This window comes from Cydia amplana, chromosome 19, assembly GCF_948474715.1.
Source record: "Cydia amplana chromosome 19, ilCydAmpl1.1, whole genome shotgun sequence".
Lineage (NCBI taxonomy): Eukaryota > Metazoa > Arthropoda > Insecta > Lepidoptera > Tortricidae > Cydia > Cydia amplana.
Window position 1 is genome coordinate 5912986 of NC_086087.1, and position 25258 is coordinate 5938243.

At 34.6% G+C, this 25258-nt stretch overlaps 1 protein-coding gene across 1 annotated transcript in view; it reads left to right on the forward strand.

Moving 5' to 3' along the window:
• Positions 1 to 1045: 1045 nt before the first annotated feature.
• The window catches only part of LOC134656890 (5-hydroxytryptamine receptor 1A-alpha), a 38712-nt gene continuing 14499 nt past the window's right edge, over positions 1046 to 25258 (forward strand). The window contains exon 1 of the mRNA XM_063512433.1: positions 1046 to 1430. Coding sequence (XP_063368503.1) covers positions 1270 to 1430 — 161 coding nt within the window. The 5' untranslated portion in view covers positions 1046 to 1269. The remainder of the gene's footprint in view (positions 1431 to 25258) is intronic.

The window sequence follows — 25258 nt, forward strand, 5'->3', positions numbered from 1 at the left end:
GCGTCTTGAACACATATTTAATCTTAACGAGTCAATAGCGGATTTTTATTTTACATATAATAAATTCCGAAATTTCGATACAGGATATACTGGAGCCCGATTCGGCATGAAAAACCTGTAACTGTTTTTGATCTTATTTTGATACGACCTTGCAGATCGTTCTCGCTGATTAGTGCATGCAAAATAAAGTGAAAGTTGTGCGTGAGACTCGCCAATCCTCAGACCATCGTTAAGATCATATCAAAACCAGTGCAAAAACATAACAAATTATTAAACTAGAATCGAATAGAATTGAATAGACTCAGGCGATTCAGGCGTCACTTTGCGGAAATCCATATTAATTAAAACCAAAATATTATCAAACCAATTCTTTTTTTAAACTAGAATCGATCGAATTCGCGGATTAACCTGTAGTCTGATGTCTCAGAAAAATGACAAAAAGAGATCTTGTAAGTAACGACCCGATCGACGAAAAATTAAAAATCAGCGTATCGGGCCACGCAAAATGGAGAGTTCTGTACACGATTTTACTTTTAGTGATCGGCTGGACCCTTTTATGGATTAAAATTGCTGTACTTTTCCCCACCTAAGGCAAAAAGGCAGCTCTATATGGTACAACACCTGCCTATTATATTGAGGCTAGACCTAGATGCCCCACGATCGGTTTCAAGTGTTTCCAATAACCTAAATAAACCGGAAGCCTGATAACTTACCTATTCTTTGGCCGAAATTCAGTGGCCAGTTTACTGACCTTTTCCAGTTTTCATCTTAAATCTGTCTGTTATATGGTAGTTACCTAAATCGTCTATCGCGTGGAAAATCAGTAAATTTGAATACTAGCCACTTTACACCTTAAATACCTTGAGACATGATACAAGAAGAAGAAGTGTCTCCTAATACCTGGTAATAATTTAACGCCTTGGTAACAGTACTTCGATAAACCTTCCCAAGAATCAACTTATACTATTAGCTTAACTTACTTAAAACAAGTCTCCCAGTCGTGGAAGCAGTCTGAAAAGTAGATATAGTAGATATAGACGGAGGTGGGGATAGCTTGCCACGCGCGACCGGCTGAGCGGCGCACAGTTCAGTTGTCAACCGACAGCGCTGAGAGAAAGACGCGGTCGCCCCGACCGTTGTGTTCTCAAAACTTTACGCGACTACCACTGCAGCGACTTGCTTCAACTCTGGATTGTATTTCGTACTGAAAGTGTCTAGTTACGTGCAGTGTTTTGTTATAGTGATGACTGTAGACTGGAAACAGCTTTTATGTCTCCTGGACAAACGTTAATGTCAGAGGAGATGGAAGCTAAGGACCGGCTGGTTGAGGAGGTCGTGCTCCTGGTCCTGTACCTGGTGTCGGCGGCTGCCAACTCGCTGGCGCTGCTGGTGTTCTGCCGAAGACCCGGGCTCAGAACAGTATCCAATCGGTAAGTTTTAACCAAACTTTGCAACTCTTCTGCACTCCTAGTAGCTACTTTAAAGTGTCAGCGATTTTATGGGCTTTCCAAAACGGACCAACTTGAGAATGCTCCACGATACTCGTAAAATTCGTTACAATGAATTATAATGATGCAAAAAGAGAGAGCCGTATGGCCATAAATCTACCTTATCCTTGAAACCAGTGCTAAAGCAAATTAATGAGCGACATGATGACCGACTCGTGTGAAAGCAATAAATAGCGAATTTCCTCCAAACCACTTAAACGTGAAAGAAACAAAGCGTGACAAGAAATTTAGGGTTGTTGCTAACGGACAACGAACCAAGCAACGCCAAAACATTGACGCAAGCACAAAGGCATCGACATCTTAAACTCAATGCATATTCAGTTTACCATTGTAATACGAAATATTTTCAAACAAAACTGACCTCCAACACATGATGTTTTGTGTTACAAAATGACACGTCTTAAAATTCCCCTTTTTTTATTAGGAGCATCCCTAGCGCGGGCTGGGAGCCAAAACCCACAGTATTATTAGACTATTAGTGTCGGTCCGTACGTCTACCTGAGCTCCCATGTTTGTTTTATTTTCTAGCGGTTGCAATTCTTGATTTATGAGCGCTAAAGAGAACAAGTAAATCTTGTAAATCTTTCGCCGGTGACTGTTGTTAATGAAGACTAGATTCCCACAGCCGCTCGACGAGTTTCGTCAGTCACAAGGTCACGCTCGCGTCCCATCACCAGCTCCCGAACCAGAGGTAAAGAACCGATGGACGTAACGGTTAACTTAATACCATGCAAGAGCTGCACGATTAATTTTGCAAACCTCTATACGGGCTCCCACTCCACTCATGTCTTTTATTTGTTATGCTCGCCGCCGATGACGTAAATCATTATTTGGACTCGAACGCCATACGTATTCAAATATCAACATACTTTATCATCGATTAAAAACCACTTGAACATAATTATTATGCAAAATACCTCCAGATAATCTTGCATCCAAACAATTAAGCATAAAGTAATATGAGTTGTTAACCAGAAGAATGCAAGAAGATTTTCAAGCAGTGTTCCGTGTAAATTATTAACCTCGTTAACATTTCCGGATATTCGAACTAGATAAGTAGACAAACTGCTTGTTTATCAATATTAGGACTAATTAAAAACCGCTTGCACATAAATATTGAGTGGAAGAAATTCCACCGTATCTTTGGACTCATTAAGAGTTATCCTTCGTTGTATGTGGTCCACAGAACATGCCGGTATCTCGTGTCAGACACTAATCTCTGTAATCCAAGTAGTCCCAGCGTTTCAAACACACGCTCTGCTTTCATTGGCCAACGAGTGAGCCACCAAGATTCATTTGAATACGTAATACCTGCGCAAATCTTCTCTTGACGCTAAAATTCCCTTACAATGTTTCCAATCCACGTGTATCGAGTAAAATACTATTTGTTATTATCATTATCAACAGTTTCATGTTATGCTTTCATTTAAAGGTCTCTGACCACTTGAACATTGTCTCTGTTTACTTTAGATACAAGCTGAGACCCAGTATCGCTCACATGGTCTGTGACTCATTCCTGACCCCAAATAATCCCGGGCGACCAATTGAAAATGCCATTATATACGTGGGCTGTTCTCACGAGAGCTCAATTTTGCAACCGGTTGGTTTATTAGCTTTAAATATTGGGATAGTCTCTGAATGACCTTTGACATCGATGTTATGACATGTCGTTGAACCTTATGTTGTAAGATGACGTTTTTGCATACACTGTGGGGCGGCAAGCAAAGGTGAACTTGGTAAAGTACCTACGAAATGTTTAAGACAGGTCTGACATCTTAAACGCCTCCAATTGGAAATGAAGACTCCCAGTAATAGTATAATTTCATTGAAACATTACACGGTGTCCATATTGCTGGTAGAAATGAGATTGGTAATTGATACTCGTATGTTTTAAAATGCGGTATTTCGGATATACTGCCTTACATCTGGTGATCTTCTAAAACTTGGCCAATTAACGTGTTTTGGCGGAGATCCGCTATGTGACGAATGTCGCCATACGCTTATTGCAAGATCACGAACACTCAATGAAACTCCGAAGGTCCCCCTTTTTCTAAATTGACATTAACTGTTAGTACACTGTTGGGTTACTATCTTCATATCATAAAACATTGTGTAATACGCGGCATTGAGGTTTCTCACCTTCAAGATTGAGAGTATTTTATGATATAAAAATTTGCCAACTTTTTACAAGTCAATCTAGTGTAGTGTAGGGGCTGCGATCCTCGCTCTGGGTCGTATCTGGTTCAGCAGGTTTCCATTGCAGTTCAGCGGGGGAACGCAGCAGGAATAATGGGGACCTTTGAGCCAGGTACGATTCAGGGTGGTTTATTTTAGATTTTTGTGCTGTATTTATTTGTAGTTTTAGTATATAAGTTAGTTTATAGGTATTTATTGTAAATTATCTGTAATGTGACTTAATTGAGATGTATTTTGGTATGAATTGAAATTAATTAAATTATCTACATCTAAGTGGTCAAAAATCTAGTGTTTGGAACCCAGCCAAATGATATCGTTCAAAAGTTAGCGGTAATAGAACTTGTCGAGTAGTAAAGTATATCAATATTTCCTAATGTCTGGCTTCACACTTCACGTAGAGTTCACGTGAGTATGTAATTCTTGCTAACTGTTGCGCCAATGGTTGCAAAATATGTTATCTTCTGTTGGTCGACTGGGGTATTATACCTATTTCAAAGTAAAACCTGAGAGTAGGAATCACTAATAGTGCTTAAATAAAAATGCGTCATCTTTAATTTCTCGAAAGATTTGTTAACAATACTATTAAAAGTCATTATAATTTCTAATTGCATTATAATAGTCTAATAGTTAATAGTCAAATATTTAGTATAACCGTACCTTGAGTAATTAATTTAAGTCAATTACGTTATCTCTTTGTCTGTCGCGGTGCGTAAGGATGATTTTGACAAGAATGTATGTGGACTTCGTTCTATTGATAGTCGCGTAGAACAAACGAAGGCACAGATGTCCTGGTATACTAAATACACACAATTCGGACATTGGACATTACTGCTTAGTAAATAGTAATTATTAAGTAACTTTAATCATTTGAACAATTTTCCTAAAGGCACCTACTGAAATTTTAGGTGAAAATTTTACAATGACTATATCAACCGGCAAATGTTTAGATGCAATTGAACTCAAATAAAGAAAGTGTTCAATTTTCCAACATAAATTATGTCTTTCCTAAATGTGACACGATTGCTATGTTCAATGTTCACAGAATCATAATATTTTTATTGATTTCCGATGGGATGTTACGTAAAGTGCCATTAACTCTGGCTTTATGAGTACAACCCACTATAGAATTCTAATTCCATTAGTCTTTTGTTATATTCAAATGCTTAGTTTAGCATTTTAACGGCTGACCGTTGCGGATCGAAATTTGAATACTCTTTGTTCTATAAATTAACGTACACGGGGAGTTTGAAAATGGAACTAATTTTGTAAAAGACAGTTGACAGCACCATAAACAAAATTAGTGATGACCACACAGACGTTAAAAAAAGTTCAAGATATCAAAATGTATTGTATTTTTCCTAAGTAAAGTTATAACTTACGAGGACTTAGTTTTCCTTAAAAATTTACTTGCCAAATAACAATGGAGTCTAGGAAACGAACAACTTCAAATATTATTTCGGTAACTCAAGTATTTAAAAGTCAAAGTAAACGATGATGCCGGTAGTAAAAAGGTCAAACCGAATTGGGTTAAAAGATAACAAAGCAACATTAAGCCGAGATAAGTCTGTATACTCGTAAATTCCTTGACAAAGACATTGTACAGGCCTCGGCAATCAATTGATATTGGCAGGAAACTATGTCAAGTGGCGCACTGAGGGTTGCACTTGACGGGTGAATTAAGAAAACATATCATAGACTACGTGCTTGTAACTTTTTTTTATAGATAAATGGTGTGCATTTCTGTAGTTAGGTAATAGGAAGTTAATAGAACTAAGTGACTTTGATAATTTGTTGTTAAGGCTAAATACTCATGTGGTATTATTCGGTTCAAATTAGTAAAGCTCTGTGTTGCGCGCAATATTTTGCGCTAAGATTTTAGATTTTTTCTCTATTTCAATTACACAATATTTATAATTTCTTCAAGTACTTTCTGTAAATGTGTCAACACTGTTATTCTTTATCTATTGATGTTAAATGCAAATGGCTGTCCAAAAACCGTGAAATGTCTAATGTAAGCTATTTATAAAGTCGTTAGTTAAGCAACCATCAGCCATATCTTGGAACAGAGTGCTTGAAAGCATTTCACCTTTTACTGTATCTAAATGAGTTGTCAAATGTTTATGAACACATTTCGTGATATATCTAGAAACTTCTAAAGCTATTTTCAACAAAACGAATTAGAAATTCAATAAGATTATAAAAGAGGAGCGATACTTTTCAGTACACAAAGGATTCGATATTCAAAATCCAGTTTCGTTCTTAACGCACTTTCCTTTTTTAATATTCTAAATTTAAACGCGAAGACTCGTATGGGCATGGGTTATAAATGTTCGTTATTCGTGACGGTCAGGCCGAATAGATCATACAAATCAGGCGTGGGTTGCTACAAGCAAAAATCTCGATTAGGATAAACGATACAATATTTTTTTCACCTCAGCAGCTCGAACAAGGGTACTTTGATTCTTAAAAACAGTGAGCAAAATGCGATTTTGCTCACTGAGTGAGACAAAATGACATTCAAGTGACCTTTATAGTCAAATGTCATTTCAACATGCGGGGTCTAATAAAAGTTCGAAATACTTGGGTTCTAGTATCTCTGTCCCTTTCACACTGTTAGCAAAAAGAAACAGACAAAAAAAGTTAAAACGACATTCAACAGTATATTCACGGTTTATAATAGACCCCCGAAAAACTTCAGACCGCATCGTTCCAAACCACGTACGAGTATGAATTCTTAATAATTAATAAATAAAAATAAAGTTTAAGATTTGATAAAAACTGATAAAATACTATATTTTAGGTATTTTATTGTACAATTAAAATAACGAACTCAAAAAATACACAGATCATCACGCAAAATTAATTATTTTACTTTTAAGAATTTCTACCATAGTTGACAAATAGTACGTATCCGCAATTCGGACCGTATCTTACAAGGATTTTTTTTACAAAAAAAAGTTTGAAGTGTCAGTTAATGTTTGTTATTTCTATATTATTTTAATGGAATTTATTATTACGTTTTGTTTTTGTGTTCCATTGCGGTAATTAAACTTAATTGTTTGTATATCTTAAGAAAACATGAGTGCAGGTATTAAGTGATGAACAAGGATTACATTTTTCAAGTTGTCTAATAGGTATGTTCTCACTGCGCTGAGGTGAAAAATGTTGTGTACTACACGAGATCAAAGTTATTTACATCTCGTGCGCTTTTGAGTCCCTTACTACGCTCAAGATTCTAAATTAGATTCACTCGCTACGCTCGTGAATCTATTATAGAATCTTTCGCTTGCACGGGACTCAAAATAAGCACTCGAAGAAATATCAAACTTTGATCACTTGTTGTACAAATAACTATTAATAGCAGCATACTGAACCATAACTTTGTACTATTAATAAACGAATCAGAGTTAGATCCGGTTTAGCCGGTTGTCAGTTTTGACAAATGAGTGATGTCATAGCTTTCTTTAGAACAAAAACAACTGTCACTTTCAAACGCGCCCATTTTAGATAAAAATAAACTCAGAGTCACGATTTACAGAACAGATATTAGTATAACTGTCGAAACGTCACGTAAAGGAATTCCAATCAATTAGTATTACAAAATAAAACGGATATTGAGTAAAATTTTATTATGTCTTAACACACAGTTCATATCTCTGTTAGTGTCAGTAAAATTTAAAAATACAAACACGAAACAAACGTTCGAAATTTCAAATTAGGGCTCCGTTTTGAAACGCAATTTCGAAATCGAATGCATGTAGATCGACTCGAATCAATCAGGATGCGAAGTCACGTCTCACACGAGTCACACGTCCCTACTGGCCGTACAGTGAATTCCTGACTTCATCGAATCATGACAACTTCAACTATACCACTCTAGTGATTAGGTTTATTTTTAATTGGCATCTTTACCATATCATTCCGCAGTCATTTAAATAAAAACCGTTTATAGTTACAATAAAGCTGTTTTTCACTTGTTTTGGAAAACAGGACAGCTATTATTATAAGGTTTGCTCGTGCATCGGTTCAACCACCGCAATTACATAGATTTAAAATTGTAATTTCTCTAACATTTGACACATTGCGTACGCGTTGCTGCTGGTAAGTAATACATGACCGTTGCTATATTGAACGATCAATTTCTGAATGAAAGTTTGACTTCGGTAGTAGATTTGAACTTCTGCTAAAGCAAAATAGTGTGCGTGCGAATGAAACGCAATGACAACCAGATTGAATTGGAATTAGATTCTCATTGATAAATATAATGCAAGCCCCGTTTGCTGGATACTTTCGTAACTTTACTGTTGATGTAACTGGGCCATAAGGAACAAACGATTGAATTGTGTACGAACGACATGTAAATCATGGTAAATCAGTAAGTGCTTGGTACTACGAGCATTATGTTTATTGTGTAAGGTGTTATAAAACCCGACAAACGCATTATTTGTTATATTCAATCAAATTTAACTTCGTTATTATTTTGATTTCGTAGTAAATTAACGCAATATAGTAATAAAACTGGTTAACTTAGTATATCACAGTTCGACAAAAGACATTCCTTTGCGTTACCTTTTTTTAGTTAGCTATAGTTATTTCGCGAGGTATATTTTCAAACAGGATACCTTACATGAACATGCGAACGGAAGTTAGATAATTTATGTTTAGAGTTGTTCTAATATAGGATTGACTGTCCGTAGGATGTTTATGCTACCCCATCGCAAAATCAATCGTGTGAACAATAACATAAGAGCGGATATCGTACGTACTTAGGGTTCCGTTGTGCGCTCTAGAATTTTGTCGAAATTTACCGTTTTATTACCTAAATAATTTATACGCTTTGCGTGAAGTGCAGAAACCTATGATTCCATTGCTTATTGTATAGTAACTTATGCATGTTTACTGAACTGATGCAATCGTTGACTGATAAGTGTACCTAAACTTATCACCGTCAGACTGATATGTACCTATGCATTTTTCAATAAAAAGAATCAAACAGCCGCTCCCGGCATCTAGGTAAATATATAGTACAGCGAGTTATTAAATTGCATGGATATATTATTCATATATTTATTCCTAAAGTGGCTATGCAATTTTTCGGCTGGTTGTAACATATATACAAATATTTTTATTTGGTTACAAAAAGTCAGGTTAAAAGAAATCTCAAGCACTGCATAGTCTCAAGCAAACTAGCAAATTTAAAATGAGAAGGTAAAGAAAAATCTAGTAAAGCCGATAACTTAGTAGCTTTATTAATAAACGTTTAAAACTAAATACCTTTTCATATTAGTTGGTAATGATGTGGGCAAGAAACTTGGCGCGACAACCCACGAGATTAGACATCAAGTTAGTGACCTTTTATCCGAATTATGAGTCACTAAAACTCATAAAAAAGCGTTAACTCGTGGTAATGGGCAGGCAAATCTTTATTCGATTTTCATTTTGCTTATCAAACCTATTTAATGATTCAAGTGTACGGTAACTTGTCCATATTTTTAGGTAATCATAATTTTATGTTTATAATTATACCAATAATTATACTAGTTAATAGCTCTACATAAGCTATCCTCAAAAGTAATTAATTATGAACTATACAATATTTTCAATTACTTTTCTTTAGACAAGAATAAACATGTTTAAAACATTGAATAATAAATAATCATATATGTAAACAAAAACATTCATAGTCAAGTCACTATAAATTTATTCTTATATGTAGATACTTACTTGACGCCCCTAGAGTTACAAGGGCGTTTTTTTTTGTTGTCTCCTACACTTTTTTTTTTCAAATTTGGGATTTTTTATGTTATTTCTACTCAGAATCACGAGCTCTTTCTATCCTAATAAGAGAAAAAAAAGTGTCCTAAGGTTTTTATTTCCATTCCGTCACCATTTTTCATAGACTTTGTATGGCGGTCGCGAAATGAAAAGATCGAAAAATATATGGATATTTTGGGACACTTTTTTCTCCTATTAGGATAGAAAGAGCTCGTGATTCTGAGTAGAAATAACATAAAAAATCCCAAATTTGAAAAAAAAGTGTAGGGGACAACAAAAAAAAATCGCCCACAAGCATTCGTCGTCACGCCTACAACGCCTGACGTATTTGGGCCGCATTTGCTTTTTGACAGTTGACAGATGTTAAATAATATGAGAATTTTGTCTGAACATAGTCAACTTTTTTACCACGCCGTACAATAACGTCGCCTTTTAGTTCTACGATACTTTTCGATCATATGAAATTAAAACTGCGTAATAGAATACAGCGGACCGTAAGTATGTTACAAAAAATCTTTGTAGCAATAGCCGAGGGCAATACTCGTTATCTTTAATTAAAAATGACCTGAGCTTAATGCAATTCAATATCTAATGGCCGTGCTATTGTAAGTATAAGATATTGAAGGAGAATAATGAGAGAATTAAATCAACAGTTTGGTTTAATTACATAGCTGTTTTCACGGCCAAGGTGCGGTCGGAACCATACGCCATATTTGTCTTGGACATGTATAGTTATGTTATGTAATTTAAAAGAAGCTACCTCATATGGGTTTTATTTCATTATCTAGTGTAAAATCCACACATTGTTAAAGAATTTTACTGATAAATAATTATTCCGTTACGACATTGTTAAAAAAGCATTGTCTTTATGAATTTTAATTGGCCGTAAAAAATTAGACAGCGCATACGACCTCTATGGCCAGTGGCCTTACATACGCGTTGTAATATCGTTCAATGCAGAAAAGATTAAAGGGTCCGTAATTATAGGTTAAACCATTCTAACCCTGAACAAAGGTTTTATTCATAAATCTTAACCTTAAAATAAATTGCTTGGCAACAATTAAAGTCATAGACAATTTCTTACAATGACAGTTTCTAAACGGAATGAGTTTTTTTTTTTCTTAAACGTTGTTCCAGTTTTTACTTGAAATCGTGAGAAGAGAAATACAAAAGGACTATTTATCTGGACTGAGTTTTCATTAAACTCATTATTTGTGATTAAGTAGATTGCCGCGCTAATTGCTAAATGTCTCGTGTCCATTTTTTGTCGTTTTCATTCCGCATGGTCTTCAAGAAATAAAGTAGGTATTGTGTTTTAAGTAGGTATACTTAATTTAGCTCAATTTATCTTTACTATCGAAGTTTAAAGGACGAAATAAAGTCATAAGAATCTCCTCCATTTTTCCCCGACTGACAGCAATTACTGAGTTATGTCTGTGATACGAATATATTTTATTCCCTCGAAATTGTGAAAGATACCTACATAGTTCTGAATGCCTCATCGAGTTTTTGGGATTCTTTTCAAATTTATTTGAAGTCGCTTAATACAAGCGCTTAGTATCAGAAACAAAATATCGGCCAAAAACTGTCTAGACAGCCTTTTGATTCCATGATAAATACACTCACTTTACTTGTTTAAACATATTTAAAGCGACTTGTTTAAAAGAAATCCCCTTTTAGAATCCTACTTAATCTTAGTAGGATTGGGACTGTCCCTGGCCACTTAGAAAAGCGTAGAATATCTCAATAGTGACTCACTCGGTCACTCAATGCGAGAGCCGTGGCTAAGTGCCAGTGAGTGCCCTAGCTTTCGGAAGGTCCTCGGTTCAGTCTCGGCCAAACTGTTTGTTATTGACATTAACACTAATGACTACTCATATTTCTGCTTGCAGTTCTTCAAGAGCATAACACTATCCTATTTACATTCACTATCTTCTATAGTAAGTAAGACAATATTATAAACACCCAACAAATAGTTTCTTAACAAAATTTGCCCTTAATGAAAATATGCTATCAAATATGTATTGAAATTAGGAAGACAAATATGTATTATGAAGCTTACTAAACGACTAAAAGACATCTTCTGAGTTGAGACAATTCCTTTAACAATCTCTAGGTACATCTTAAATAATACACACAACATCCAGTCATCCACCTAATAAACAAATCTGCATGGTTACAAAAAATTTGCAACAAAACATTACGCAATCTCAATGGAAACAGTCTGGTATCTTCAGACTACATTAATCGTAAGTAATACGTTTCGTCTGTGATTCACTAGGAATGCAGACTTTAATCAGTGTCTGTATACAGATTTTAAATTTAGAACTCAATCATTTGTTTGAAATCGCGAGGTAATACAGGTGTGCCACTGCCAACAGTATCGAATATAGGCGAAATATAGGCGGGGCAGTGAACCGTTGTCTTCTAAACTTTTTTTATAACATTCCGTTTTATCTATAGAAAGAAACGAGTGTATGTTTTCAAGTACTCTGCTAAATCATAAAGATACGCATAACGACCGTAAGAGACTAATATTTAATGAACTGCTTATCATATTCTAACGAAAATGTGGAAGAATTTAAGTCAAGTTCAAATTATAAACTGAAATAGATGTCATATAAAAGAACAAGTCCCCGGCCTTCACCACTATTTCAGTTTATAATTTATATAATTATAGTAGTGTGACTACTTAAAAAACACAAATCAAAAATATTTAACAAAATAATTTGATTTGTTCCGAAAGTTGTGTCAAGTTCTAATTATTATCTTAATAATTACAAAATACTCAAAAATTAATTGTAGTACTATAAACAACATAGAAATACTAATATAAACTAAACATTACATAGATATGTAACAATACATTTACAGGTAAAAATAAATTTCAAGTCCAAATTTTCCCAACGTTGCTTGAAATTGTGATGCGTGGTGGCAGAGTAGGAGTACACAGCTACCCCTTATTTAGTGCAGTTTTAAAGGTAATTAATAGTGATTTGTACAACAAGAGATCAAAGTTTGATATTTCTTCGAGTGCTTATTTTGAGTCCCGTGCAAGCGAAAGATTCTATACTAATCTAATTTAGAATCTTGAGCGTAGTAAGGGACTCAAAAGCGCACGAGATGTAAATAACTTTGATCTCGTGTAGTTCATAAAACTTTTCACCTCAGCAGTGAGAACATATTAGAGAACCCGAAAAATGTATTCCTTCTTCATCATTTACCTATTCACTCATGTTTTCTTAAGATATACCAACAATTAAGTTTTCACCTCAGCAGCTCGAACAAGGGTACTTTGCTACTTAAAAACAGTGAGCAAAATCGCATTTTGCTCATTTTGTCTCACTCAGTGAGCAAAATGCGATTTTGCTCACTGTTTTTAAGTAGCAAAGTACCCTTGTTCGAGCTGCTGAGGTGAAAAGTTTATTTATTTATTAATAACAGTTTTATTGCTAGTTAGGTAGTTAGGTAAGGCTGAATGAGCGAGGTTGTTCTATCACGCTAGGTAAATGCACTCGCCTTGATGCAACTGCATTTAGTGCTTCCATTGACCTATTTAGCTAAAAACTAGTGCACTTAGCCCGTCTACAAGCCGAAAATAATTATATTATTATTTTTGTCTTTGCAGAATCTTTAAGTCGGTCAAATAATAATGTATCTCGTTTCTGAAAGGTAGGTAAGTGTAGGCCTGAGTGGACGCTCGAAGCAGAGCGTTCGGCGGGGCGTGCAGCGTGGCGTCGGGCTCACAAGTAATTTGAGCGGCGTACACTAAGGACGCTCCTATACGCTTGCATTTGTTTAACATGCACGCCGCACGCTCCGCCCCGCTGCACGCCCAACTCGAGCGTCCACTCAGGCCTTACACTAAGAATATTGGAGCTTAACGTACGACTTTGTTTTAGAGTCTAGTCTATACCCTGGCGGCTCAAGTTTTGATTTTTGGATATTTGTTTTACCAATGCTCTTAACTCTTGGGTAAGTACAGAAAAGTCATGTAAAATTATGAACCTATTTAGTCTAATGGGACAACCATGTTACTAATAGAATTACTGAAAATATGTAAAAGAGAGATTGCCCATTTAATTAGCCACATATAAATTGTATACATTAATGTGGGAAACAAAAAAAAATAATCAAAAATTGATTTGATAAATCCTATGATTACCGTCATACCATATAGGTATGATTTTATGTCCTGTTATGTTGTGTATCATGTTATCTGATTTTGAATATAGACAGGCAGTAATTTTCCTTCCCGACAGTCATTGATCGATATTTCGGACATGTCATGAAATTGGCATACTCCTTATCTTGTAATCGTTATTAATCGGTGTTACTGATTGCTCAAAATAAACAATACTGACGTCGATAATTATATAATTTTAATATAATACCTAAAATCATACAAACGGACACAAGATATAACACGACAACTGATATAAACGCCATCTGTGGAGCAAAAACAAAAACTGCAAAATGTTATGACTTAGTGCAATCTCAACAGGATACGAGTCGTTTTTTGTTGCATGGACAACCATTGTTCTAGTAATTAGTCGGCAGTGGTCGTGGCAATGATGGGACTGGAATTACTGTGTCACCATTTTATGGAAATGGCAAAGACAACAATGGGCTGGCAATTGGCAAAGTCCGTTGATTGTCAACTGTCAGATTAAATAATAGTGGCAAATGTAATTTCACTGACCTTCTTTTCAAATAAGTATTAAAAAAATACTGAAAAGTAACTTGCGTTAAAAAGATCAGACGATGAAAAAATTTATAATATGTTGTTTGTTTTATTTTATCTTTTTGTATTTACTCTTAATATGTATATGTCTCCAAATAAATCTTAAGAAGTCAAGTTATTTCACTAAAGGCTAGAGATTTTTTAGTAAAATATCTTTGGGAAAAAGGTCACTGGGAGAGAAAAAAAAAATACCGTCAAGGGCGTCTGGCTAAATATAAAATGACGAATTCGTACTTAGAATTTACGTTAAAAAACTTGACGGTAAAGAATAATACCTATAATGAACTTTAAAACTAATTAATGAAAGTAAAATAATCCCAAAATTTTTAACGGTAGAAATTAAAAGCTTAGGATCATTGACATATATCTCAGAACGGGCCTTGCGGGCACTAAAAATGGTATTAGTTCAGCGGTGTCACTCACGAATTCGAGCCAATCGTGCAGTCTAACGCAACTAGTTGCGACCAATCGCACGCGTAATGCGAACTCATCGACCAATCGCGTTGTAGCGGTGTCACACCACTGTACTGGCCCCATTCATGACACATTCTTATTGCCCGTGGGGACAGTCCTGAGATATACATCAATGCTTAGGATTTTATTTTAAGATATTAATTTAATCCAAGGACGCTGAATCGGGACGGTTTATTTTCCTTTGGGATGGGAATGCTTTTACGTTGCAAAAGTAGGTTGTTACAAATTATCAGATAATTACCTAACGCTATTATTAGATGGATTATGTCTGCCCAAAGCATCTGGGAAATATTGTAGGCGTCTGTGTAATATCTTTTTTTATCGGTCTAGGATATAAATAGAATGTTATTTTTATTACTAGTCGAGTAAAGTTGAGTCTAAGTCCATAAATGTGTAATAATTCTAACAATTAGATAATAATGATTTTTGACTTTGAATTTGAGTCGTCAAGTCATGTCAGCAATCAATGCGTTTAGGGACTATGCGTGGATATCAAACTATTCTCATTGTATTGTTTATTTAGAACAATATTCATCATATTTTAATGTTTATCGTTATTCAGAATGAAACACCGCACGCATACATTGTCATAACTAGTACTTAAATTGTAAAACATTATAAAAAGACGAATAAGACGACATGGCAACTAAACGCTAATACCAACCGTGGAATTTCCTTCTAATAAATTATATTATACAATGAAAGTAAACAAGTTAAATCATTCCATTTGGTCTTGCACGCTGCGTCATCGATCAATTCATTCCTCGTGTTAAAATAATTCATTCATTCAATATTTTCTTTCTCAAGTTTTACCATTCTTATTCCTACCCGCATTCATCTATAGATAGGCTAATATATCTTCATATTTCTTTCAATTCAACCTAGTAAAAAAAAATTGTAGGTACAATTTCGCTAGCCCAAATGTCCCAAAACCAGATTTCTCCTGTTCCTGAAGTGCATCAAAAATTACCTATAATTAAAAAAAAAATTGCATTATTACGTATATATGTATACCTCAGTTACACATTCGACCCTGACCCATGTCTATATCAAGACAGGTAAATTAAAGAGAAGAATCTTACTGAACGCAGTTTAAAAATATAATAAAATTAGGTCAGTTGTCAGCAACAATAAGGTGAAGGCGAGTTCAGGAACTATCGAAGAAATAAAGTTAATAATGAACAAATAGTATATTACCGGCACATGAAAATAATATTCTATGACAAATAGTTGAATAGTAAGTATGTCATTCCATGTATTTTTTACTAACTATGAGTAACACGTCTTTCCATTACAATAGTGTGATTACATTCATCGTAAAGAAATCCAGCACAGGTTTTTTTTACTGTTGGTGTAATGCTTTTAAATTCTAGCGCACATCCAACGTATAATTTTATTGATGTTGCTAATTATTTTAGCGGTTACTTTCCGCTACCACGGCTTAAGATAGTATTACCTTATCGGGCAAAGTCTAATCCCCGTCTTGTGTGATGTCACACAAATTCCCAAGCAACTTTTGGAGCACCTTTTATGGCGGCGCCGAAAAGGAAAGTTTCATGGAAACTAGGTTGATTAACGAAAACAAAATGACCTTCTGTAAAGGTCCATGATGTCTATTAATGTTCCATTTACATATATGGCCTTAATGCTTTTTTTTTTCAAAGTTTAAATTGTCGTAATTAAGAAATTAACATTATTTGCCTGTGAAAAAAACATTACACGTTAGCGTCAAATTAACCAGAAAAAACATTAGGACATATTTTATTGACTCCCGAAACTTTACATTTGGCTACAGCTTAAACGGCATACCGTTGTTTCGTTCCAATTCCCGGGTTTTCCTTCGTCGACACGCTGCAAATTTTCCGTGTAAGTAATCAGATCCATTTCACGGTTACCAGTTAATTTCAATCGAGTTTAAATACTTACCGAATGTTGACCGAGCGACCTTGGTACACAGGATAACGCTGGCAGCACTTCTTTCGAAAAATTTACACAGACAACCTACTGACCTTTCTTTTTTTAAAACGAGTAACAATAACAAAGCGATCTGTCAAATTTGATAATGGAACGCGGTTTAAACGCTTATAAACATTTAAATGGTAACGACGTTTTTTTTGTTAATAATACCACAGTTTTGGCGATGGATTATAAATAGAATATCTTCCAATAGTATTTTAACCTTCAAGTTAATTGCGATATTTTTTTTAAATATAAATTGAAGCGATTTTCCCGCTCAGGTTCATCCGAGTTTGAGTAGACTTAACAATGGGCTTACTCTAACAATAGCACCTGAGCCGCTTCCGTTGGAACAATGCGGCCGTATTGTACAGCCACAACATGCCTAACATTGTCTGTGTCTTAAGTGTCTTAACCAACTTAAGATCGACTTTAAAAGGTTTAATGCCTGGCAGTTTTCCTTTCTCGAACTTATCTTAATTCACCATAATTTAGCATGAGAAAAACATTAAAATACTGAATTGACTTGTTTGTTTTATAAACCGATAAGTTTATAAATAATAATTGGCATGCATTAATGGGTTTTATTCAAACAAAATTAGCGCCTTTCACCTTCGAGCCTTGTTCCATGTCCGTGTCTATGCCGAGATACCTTCACTTCCTTGATAAAAATTGAATTATTTTGTTCAGGCCATATTAGGATAACTGGCAACACCGACTTAAAATTAATAGCCAGAAAATATAAGTTGAATGCCCTGTGGATTCGTTCCCGTGGAACTCGTTAATAATTATCACTATTAGGGATAAATGGTATTCTATATTTGAACCTGAAGTTTAAAATGTGTGTGTGTAAATAAATTTCAAATAAATCCGCTTTGTCACGTTTTGCATACTCAAGTAAGAAGCATCCAAACAAGGATTAATAATTTTAACTATTAATTAGTAGTAAGTTTAATTTAAATTCTGAACAGGAAGAAATACTAGTCATTGATAAGATTTCCCTTCACCTTTTACTTCGCATTAACACTATGCGAATGGTGAGGCGAATGAAGTTGAGGAGACAAAATAGCGAACCCGAATGTACCTACTTGCTTCGCCAGTCATACGAATTTGTAAAAGCGATGTTAACTTAAACAAACTTGCTATTCCTACGCGTAATGTATTTCGTAAGTCATCCTTTACCTTGTGGTCAACAATGAAACTGTCAGATAAGGAATTTGAACTTAATTAGATATGTACGAAACATCCTCGGCAATCTGAACAATGTGAAAAGTCCAGTAGTTCTTCATATAAATAAAAGGCGGTGCCGTCACTCCTAAATGGTTAGGTAATCAATTACATTATTCAACATTGAGCATTGCCGAAGGCCGCGTGCAACGGAACGTACAAAGATGGGTGCTGCTTTGAATGTCAGTCACTTTTTAATAGTGCCTTTTGTCTATGGCTGTGCACAAAAGTTGTGGTCTTTTGTTAAAATAAGTGTGCAATTCAATTTTAATGAAAGTGAAAACGTGAGCTTTTCGTGGCAATCAGCTTGAAAAAGATAGAGTATGATGAACTTTATTTTAACAAATACCCTTCTAAAACAATTATAAAGTGCGAAGATCGTGTTGTTTTCTCCAACTTGGCGCAGTAATGCTCATAACCCTCAAATTAACAACAGAACTTTCCCAGAGTCGTTGACTCCTTGACAGCCTAACTTGAATAAAATTATCCACGTAAGTGAATAACGATCAAACTTTGCTCTGAACTTTTTCTTTTCTCACCAACTCCTATCCATAGGAGTTGCTTGTCGGATAATTTAAAAAGAAGAATATAATCGAAAATAATGAGATTATTCAACTCGTGGAACTTGAAAACATACCCACATTTTAATGCCTAATCTACGCACGCATGTATTTCCTTTCCTACGTATTATTTAACATTTCCTGTGTAGATTTCGATTTGCGTCAGACATTATCATAAAGACGTAGATTAAGACGATAAAGGTCAAATTGGAAAGCAGTTAATTACTTCGCATAGGTTTTTAAAAAATCCTTTCCACCTCTGACGCAGACTTAAGTTGTATTACGTAATATAAACTATAGAAAACAGAAATAGCTTTCAAATCAATGTCAATGTCGAGTAAAGCGATTACTTCAAAGCTATTTGTCCAACAGATCCGATAGAAACTCCATTTGACAAAGCACTACCAACAGTTATAATGGACGTCAATAAACAATCGTGACCAATCACGTGCTCACGATCGAATTTAAAATTCAAATATAGAACACAATTTCTTATCTTAATTGAAGGAATTATTTTATTCCGTATCATCATCATCATCAGGCTATATTAGTCTACTGCTAGACATAGCCCTCCCCTAAAGAGCGCCAAAGCGCCCTGTCTTCAGCTTATTCCGTATACCTGTACTTTGTTCTAACGACACGCCTATGATTTGTTTTTGTTTTTTTTTTATTTGCTTCATTTAAATTCGTATTGAAATTGAAATATTTTGATAAGAAACATTTGAAATTCGTTCCTTATACATTTTGTTTATTTTATGCCTAGTGAGAATGCAGCTTTAATGGAAACAGTAATACGAGAGAGAGTGCGTTTTAATATCTGCACACTAGAAACCGGTTTTCTGGTATGCGAGTACTTGCATATACTAGCTTAAATAATTTATCCCACTCGAACGAAGATGCTTTTAAATTAATACAGAAACTAAATTATTCTGCACGCAATTTTAAAACGACAAATCGTGGTATTTCTAAAAAAGATTAATGGTCGAAAGCTGCCAAGTTTCAACCGTTAAGGGCCTACTGCATCCGCGTCTGGCGCTTCGTAAACCACGCCCGCTAGTTCTTCCCTCCCCGCTAACACGCACACATGGAAACGCTTCGCGCCGCACGTGAAGTTTGTGTGACCTTTTAGCACCATCTAACGTTACAGAAGTTAACTACCATTATACGTGGTCGCTGCGGTCGGCCAGAAACTTAAATTCGGAAAAAATTGAAACAGATGGCGTTGTTACTTGTTCATAATAGCAAACAATAAAATAATTAATTCATAAACCTGCATATTTATTGTTGTTTTGGAAGATGTTAACATCATAGAAGCAGCAGCGTATATAGCATATAAGTTAAGAGTATTGATAATAAGAAAATAGCACAAGAACAGAAAAGAGATTATTTTTGATAAAATATGATGAAAACAGATTTACTTGATTACGCTCACCTGACTTTGCGGTCACTAAATGCAAATTTCAACCTTATTGTTATGGGGTTACAATAACCCTGGGGTTGCAGGCGTCCATGGTCGTTATTATTATAAATGCTTTGGTTGAAATGCTTTTTAACCCTCGAATTTTTCATAGGTACAGTCACCTGCAATAATATGTTACTCTTCGACGGCTGCAAAAATATGTGACACGCTCTTATGGCTCTACAAATAAGATCTAACATGATCTACCGCAAAACGGCCTTCGGTGTGTAACATATTATTGCAGCTGACTGTACTCGTATTCATTGTTGTATAGGTAGGTATTAATATCTTTTATCCGATCGATTTGCATTTATTTGAAATAAATCACAGTGTTTAGTAATTATATGTTTTATTGAATAAGAGATTATTTAGGCATGTAAGGAATACAGGGTGCCTTTTTGAAACACTCATTTTTAGGGTTCCGTAGCCAAATGGCAAAAAACGGAACCCTTATAGATTCGTCATGTCTGTCTGTCTGTCTGTCCGTCTGTCCGTCCGTATGTCACAGTCACTTTTTTCCGAAACTATAAGAACTATACTGTTGAAACTTGGTAAGTAGATGTATTCTGTGAACCGCATTATATTTTCACACAAAAATAGAAAAAAAAAATTTTTTTTGGGGGATTCCCATACTTAGAACAACTGAAACTAAAAAAAAATTTTTTCATCAAACCCATGCGTGTGGGGTATCTATGGATAGGTCTTCAAAAATGATATTGAGGTTTTTAACATCATTTTTTTTCTAAACTGAATAGTTTGCGCGAGAGACACTTCCAAAGTGGTAAAATGTGTGTGTCCCCCGAGTTACTAATGTGTTGCAGAAAGTTTTTTGACATGATCGTTGATCACATGGTTCGTTTCACACATCACATCAAATCGTTTGTCATCACAATCAAAATTTGTCAAAAGTAATGAAATTTATGCCAAAAAAACATAAATAAAACATATAAATTCAACACATTTTTTTAATAAAAATCTTTCTCGATGATATAAAAAAGAACATCGACAAATTATGTTCAAAGAAATAATATCAAAACAGATGTCATAATTAGGATTGGCTACTTTAAGAAAGGGACAGAGAGATTTAATCCTCTCGCTCTGCACGTTTTTCTCATTCCTCCTTGTCAAGCCAAAATAAACTATAAAATGATAGTAACACAGTACATTGTAATATTCACTTTTTCCACGGTATCATGTCATTGTAAATTACTTATGTGAAATTGTAGTGGCGTGCGACTTTCAAACCGGAGGTCACGGGTTCGAACCCCGGCCCGTGCAAGTGAGTTTTTGTAAGTAGAGACCTTTTTTTAGTGGTACTTAAATATAATAACTTTTCGTATTATTGAAATAAAATATTTTATTCAAACATACTTAATAATATAATAATTAAAACGAATAATATCAATTAGTTTTTAATATTTATTCAATTATTTTAAATTATTTGAGCATGAAACATACTAGATTTATTTTTATCATTACAATAGAAAAAAAGCAAAAAATATATTCTTATAGATATTTTATTTTCAAACAAAAATAAAGCAAAAAGTTACGGTTAGATTCTGATGGCTAAATACCAAACAGCTACCGATACATTTCAATATCTGTCGAAATTTCCTAACCCGTTGTAACTGACAAAGAGTATAGATTTCGACGTAGCATGACGTAGTTAAGCAAACACGCACACATGCGTAACGTATAGGCCTGTAAGAAGGCACCATCATAGGTTTACCTCCGATTCCGTTACTACTCAATGGAGTTACGACTCAACGTTTATTGGATATTAAAATTTTACGTAATTCGGAGCGCTGCGCGAAGTGACATAGGTCTTACCTCTTTGAGGCACGACGGCCATCTAACATTACTGGCATAAAGGATGCATTTATGACTTTGACGCATGACAGAAAGAGAAACCGAACTGCGTAAAATGGGCGTTTGCTGTTGAATTCATAAAATCAAAAATCGATAATAAATCCATCGCTAAAGGATAATAAGTTAATATTTAGTTCTTTGAAAGTTAAGACGAGATGAAAACCTTTGCTGTAAGGTGGATTGTGCTGGATATGGATGTGTTTTCTAGTTGCACGAAGCTAAAACCGAAAAATGAACACGTAAGTTTGGATTTATTTTCTATCGAGAAAATTTTAAGCATTCGTGTTTCGACTACTACGAAATGTCTTATCATATAGTCAAGAAACATATATCCGAAAATCACTACTCTTTGTTTCCGGGGCTAGCCACTGCCACCTTTCTAAGATCCTGTTATTTTTCGATGCACGGCCTTAATTGAGTAATAGATAAGACAATCGTACCACAAGCTATATATTATGGAAGGCAAGGAATTTTCCACTCCCACCGGAATCGTCGGCAAACATTAACAATACTAATTACAATGGCGACCGCTGCTAATCACATCGTAATGGCTTATTAGCGCCAAATCGGAACGACGCCATTTTGGAACGTTTTTTGGCATGGCAAGATTTCCGCCGTTAAAGGACGGGGTTACTATAACGAGACAATTTCTTTATTGCAACCAATTTTTATTTATGTCCTACGAGTTGTATTGGTTGCCGCCTTTGTGAACGGCAAATATAAGTTTGCAAAACTGGTTTCGCCGAAGTGTCAACGACAATAACGAACGCCGTGCGCAAACGCCTCGTGACGACAATGCTTTTTTTTACGGTATTGAAAAATACTCGTATGACGTAACCATGTTCTTAATGAAGCTGAATATCGTGTATTTACGAAAAAACATAATATTTCTAATTGTAATCGATATTAAACTTTCGTGAGACATATTTCAAACTGCTGTCGCCGCAAGCACTCGAGCCTGAGGAAGGACCCCCGAAGGGCCCGAAACATGTCGCCAATAGCGACTAAAAATTCAAGTGAGTGAAACCGTTGTCGTATAAATATTACTAATTGTTTTTTAGAAAAAAAAATATTGGAAATAATGTACATACCTAGATAACGCAATAGATATTCAATATTTAGTGATGAACTTTGAGACGTTTGTCTATAATTTATTTTTACAACTTTAAAACAGAAAACGGGTTGTTTTATTTTTATTTTTAATCTTAAAAGCTTATATTGAAGCCATTAAGAGTGCACTTATACACAAAGAGTGCATTCAAATGCTCAGTGTCATTAAGAAAATTACTTGCTTATCAACTGGCAACACAGCGGGTCAATAGAACATCACCACAGATAAGAAACCCTTGTAACTAAGGCTACCAACATAAAATATACATCACAAGTACTGTAGTAACAAGTTTATATTACTATCTAAATATCAATTAAATGACATGAATTCTAGTTTCATTTACATTTTGCACCTTCTGATTACATCATAAATTAAGGTTTTAAAATGTCAATTAAATGTTATGGAAATCTTGCCCTAACAAAAAACGTTCCAAAATGGCGTCGTTCCGATTTGGCGCTAATAAAATAAGCCATTACGATGTGATTAGCAGCGGTCGCCATTGTAATTTGGAAATTCATCCTATTATTAATAATGAAACATTAATATTAATTGTATAATTATTGATGATGGTTATCCATCATTAAAAATCAATGTAAGATAAACTATCATCTATACGATCATTCCGGCCACCCAAATTACTATACATACCTTTAGAATTAGATATCTATACAACAACACAATCCCAATATGATGTGCGTGCGTGTTTACTGTTCAATACCTACGTCTGAGAAGCACCAGCCAATATAAATTTAATACATTTGTCCTTTATTGTTTCTGAATAACTCTTACTGGTCTGATGTTTAGTTTCATTATCGAATTGCTTTTTACAAGCTTTTTATTAACTTGCAATGTACCTATGTAATATGTAAGTATGTATGTGTGTATGTTTGTTAGGGCCAAATATTACAAGTTAAGTTTTTATATTGTTAGTTTCTTGCTGTATATGATAATACATATAAGGGAGATTTGCTCTTTTAGCTTTTATGCAAACAATACCTCGTATAAAAAACGTTTTTTTACGATTTTATTTACGTTCTGTTTAATCTATTTTCTTTCTTTAAAAATATCATAATCGACCTCGATTTCAAACTCATATGTAAATAATTCATCAAACAAAAAGAAAGTTACATGTATCTAAAATACATCTCTACTTTTATTTCCAAATCACTTAGGTAATAAATTCGTTTACTGTAGGGAAAATTATTGTTTTGCGACCAACCAGAGGCGGTTCATAAATATTCTATTAACTCGTATTACGTAATACTTGGGGAATATTGCGGATTGTCTGTTATCTATCTATCTATATATATAAATGCAAGTGTCCTGACTGACTGACTGACTGACTGACTGACTGACTGACTGATTCATCAACGCAGAGCCGAAACTACAAAAGCTAGAAAGTTGAAATTTGCACACTAGGTTGAATTTATAAAGTGTACAAGAGATAAGAAGCGATTTTGAAAAATTCAACCCCTAAGGGGGTTAAAAAGGGGATGAAAGGTTGTATGGGGTGCAAGTTTTATTTTAAGCTAGGAATTTGAAACTTTGTAAAAATGTACTATATTAAAAAACAAGAAAACTAATTTCTGCGTTTTCGAAAATTCATCCCCCAAGGTGGTGAAAAAGGAGTTGAAAGTTTGTATGGAGATCAAATATTTTTGTGAGTGTTGAACTTGAAACTTTGTATATGGGGATATTATTATAAGACGGGAAAAGTAATTTCAGCGTTTTTGAAAATTCATCCCCTAACAGTGTTAAAAAGGGGTTGAAAATTTGAATCCATTACAAATGCTTTGAAACTTCTTAGAAAGGCATAATAGCCGATGACAAAAAAAAATAATTGCGACGTTTTAGGTAATTCAACCCCTAAGGGGGTAAAAAAGGGGATGAAACTTTGTCCTGGGGTGCAAATTTTATTTTAAGCTAGGACCTTGAAACTTCGTAAAAAGGTATTAAATTAAAAAACAAGAAAACTAATTTCAGCGTTTTTAAAAATTCATCCCCCAAGGTGGTAAAAAAGGGGTTGAAAATTTGTACGGAGATCAAATATTTTTGAGAGTGCGGGACTTGAATCTTTGTATTTGGGGATATTATTAAAATACAGGAAAAGTAATTTCAGCGTTTTGTAAAATTCTACCCCTAACAGGGTTAAACAGGGGTTGAAAGTTTGAATCCATTACAAATGATTTGAAACTTCTTAGAAAGGCATAATAGCCGATTACAAAAAAAAGTAATTGCAACGTTTTTGGAAATTTAACCCCTAAGGGGGTTAAAAAGGGGATGAAAGTTCGTCATAGGGTGCAAATTTTATTTTAAGCTAGGAACTTGAAACTTTGCAAAAAAATATTAAATTAAGATACAAGAAAACAAATTTCAGCG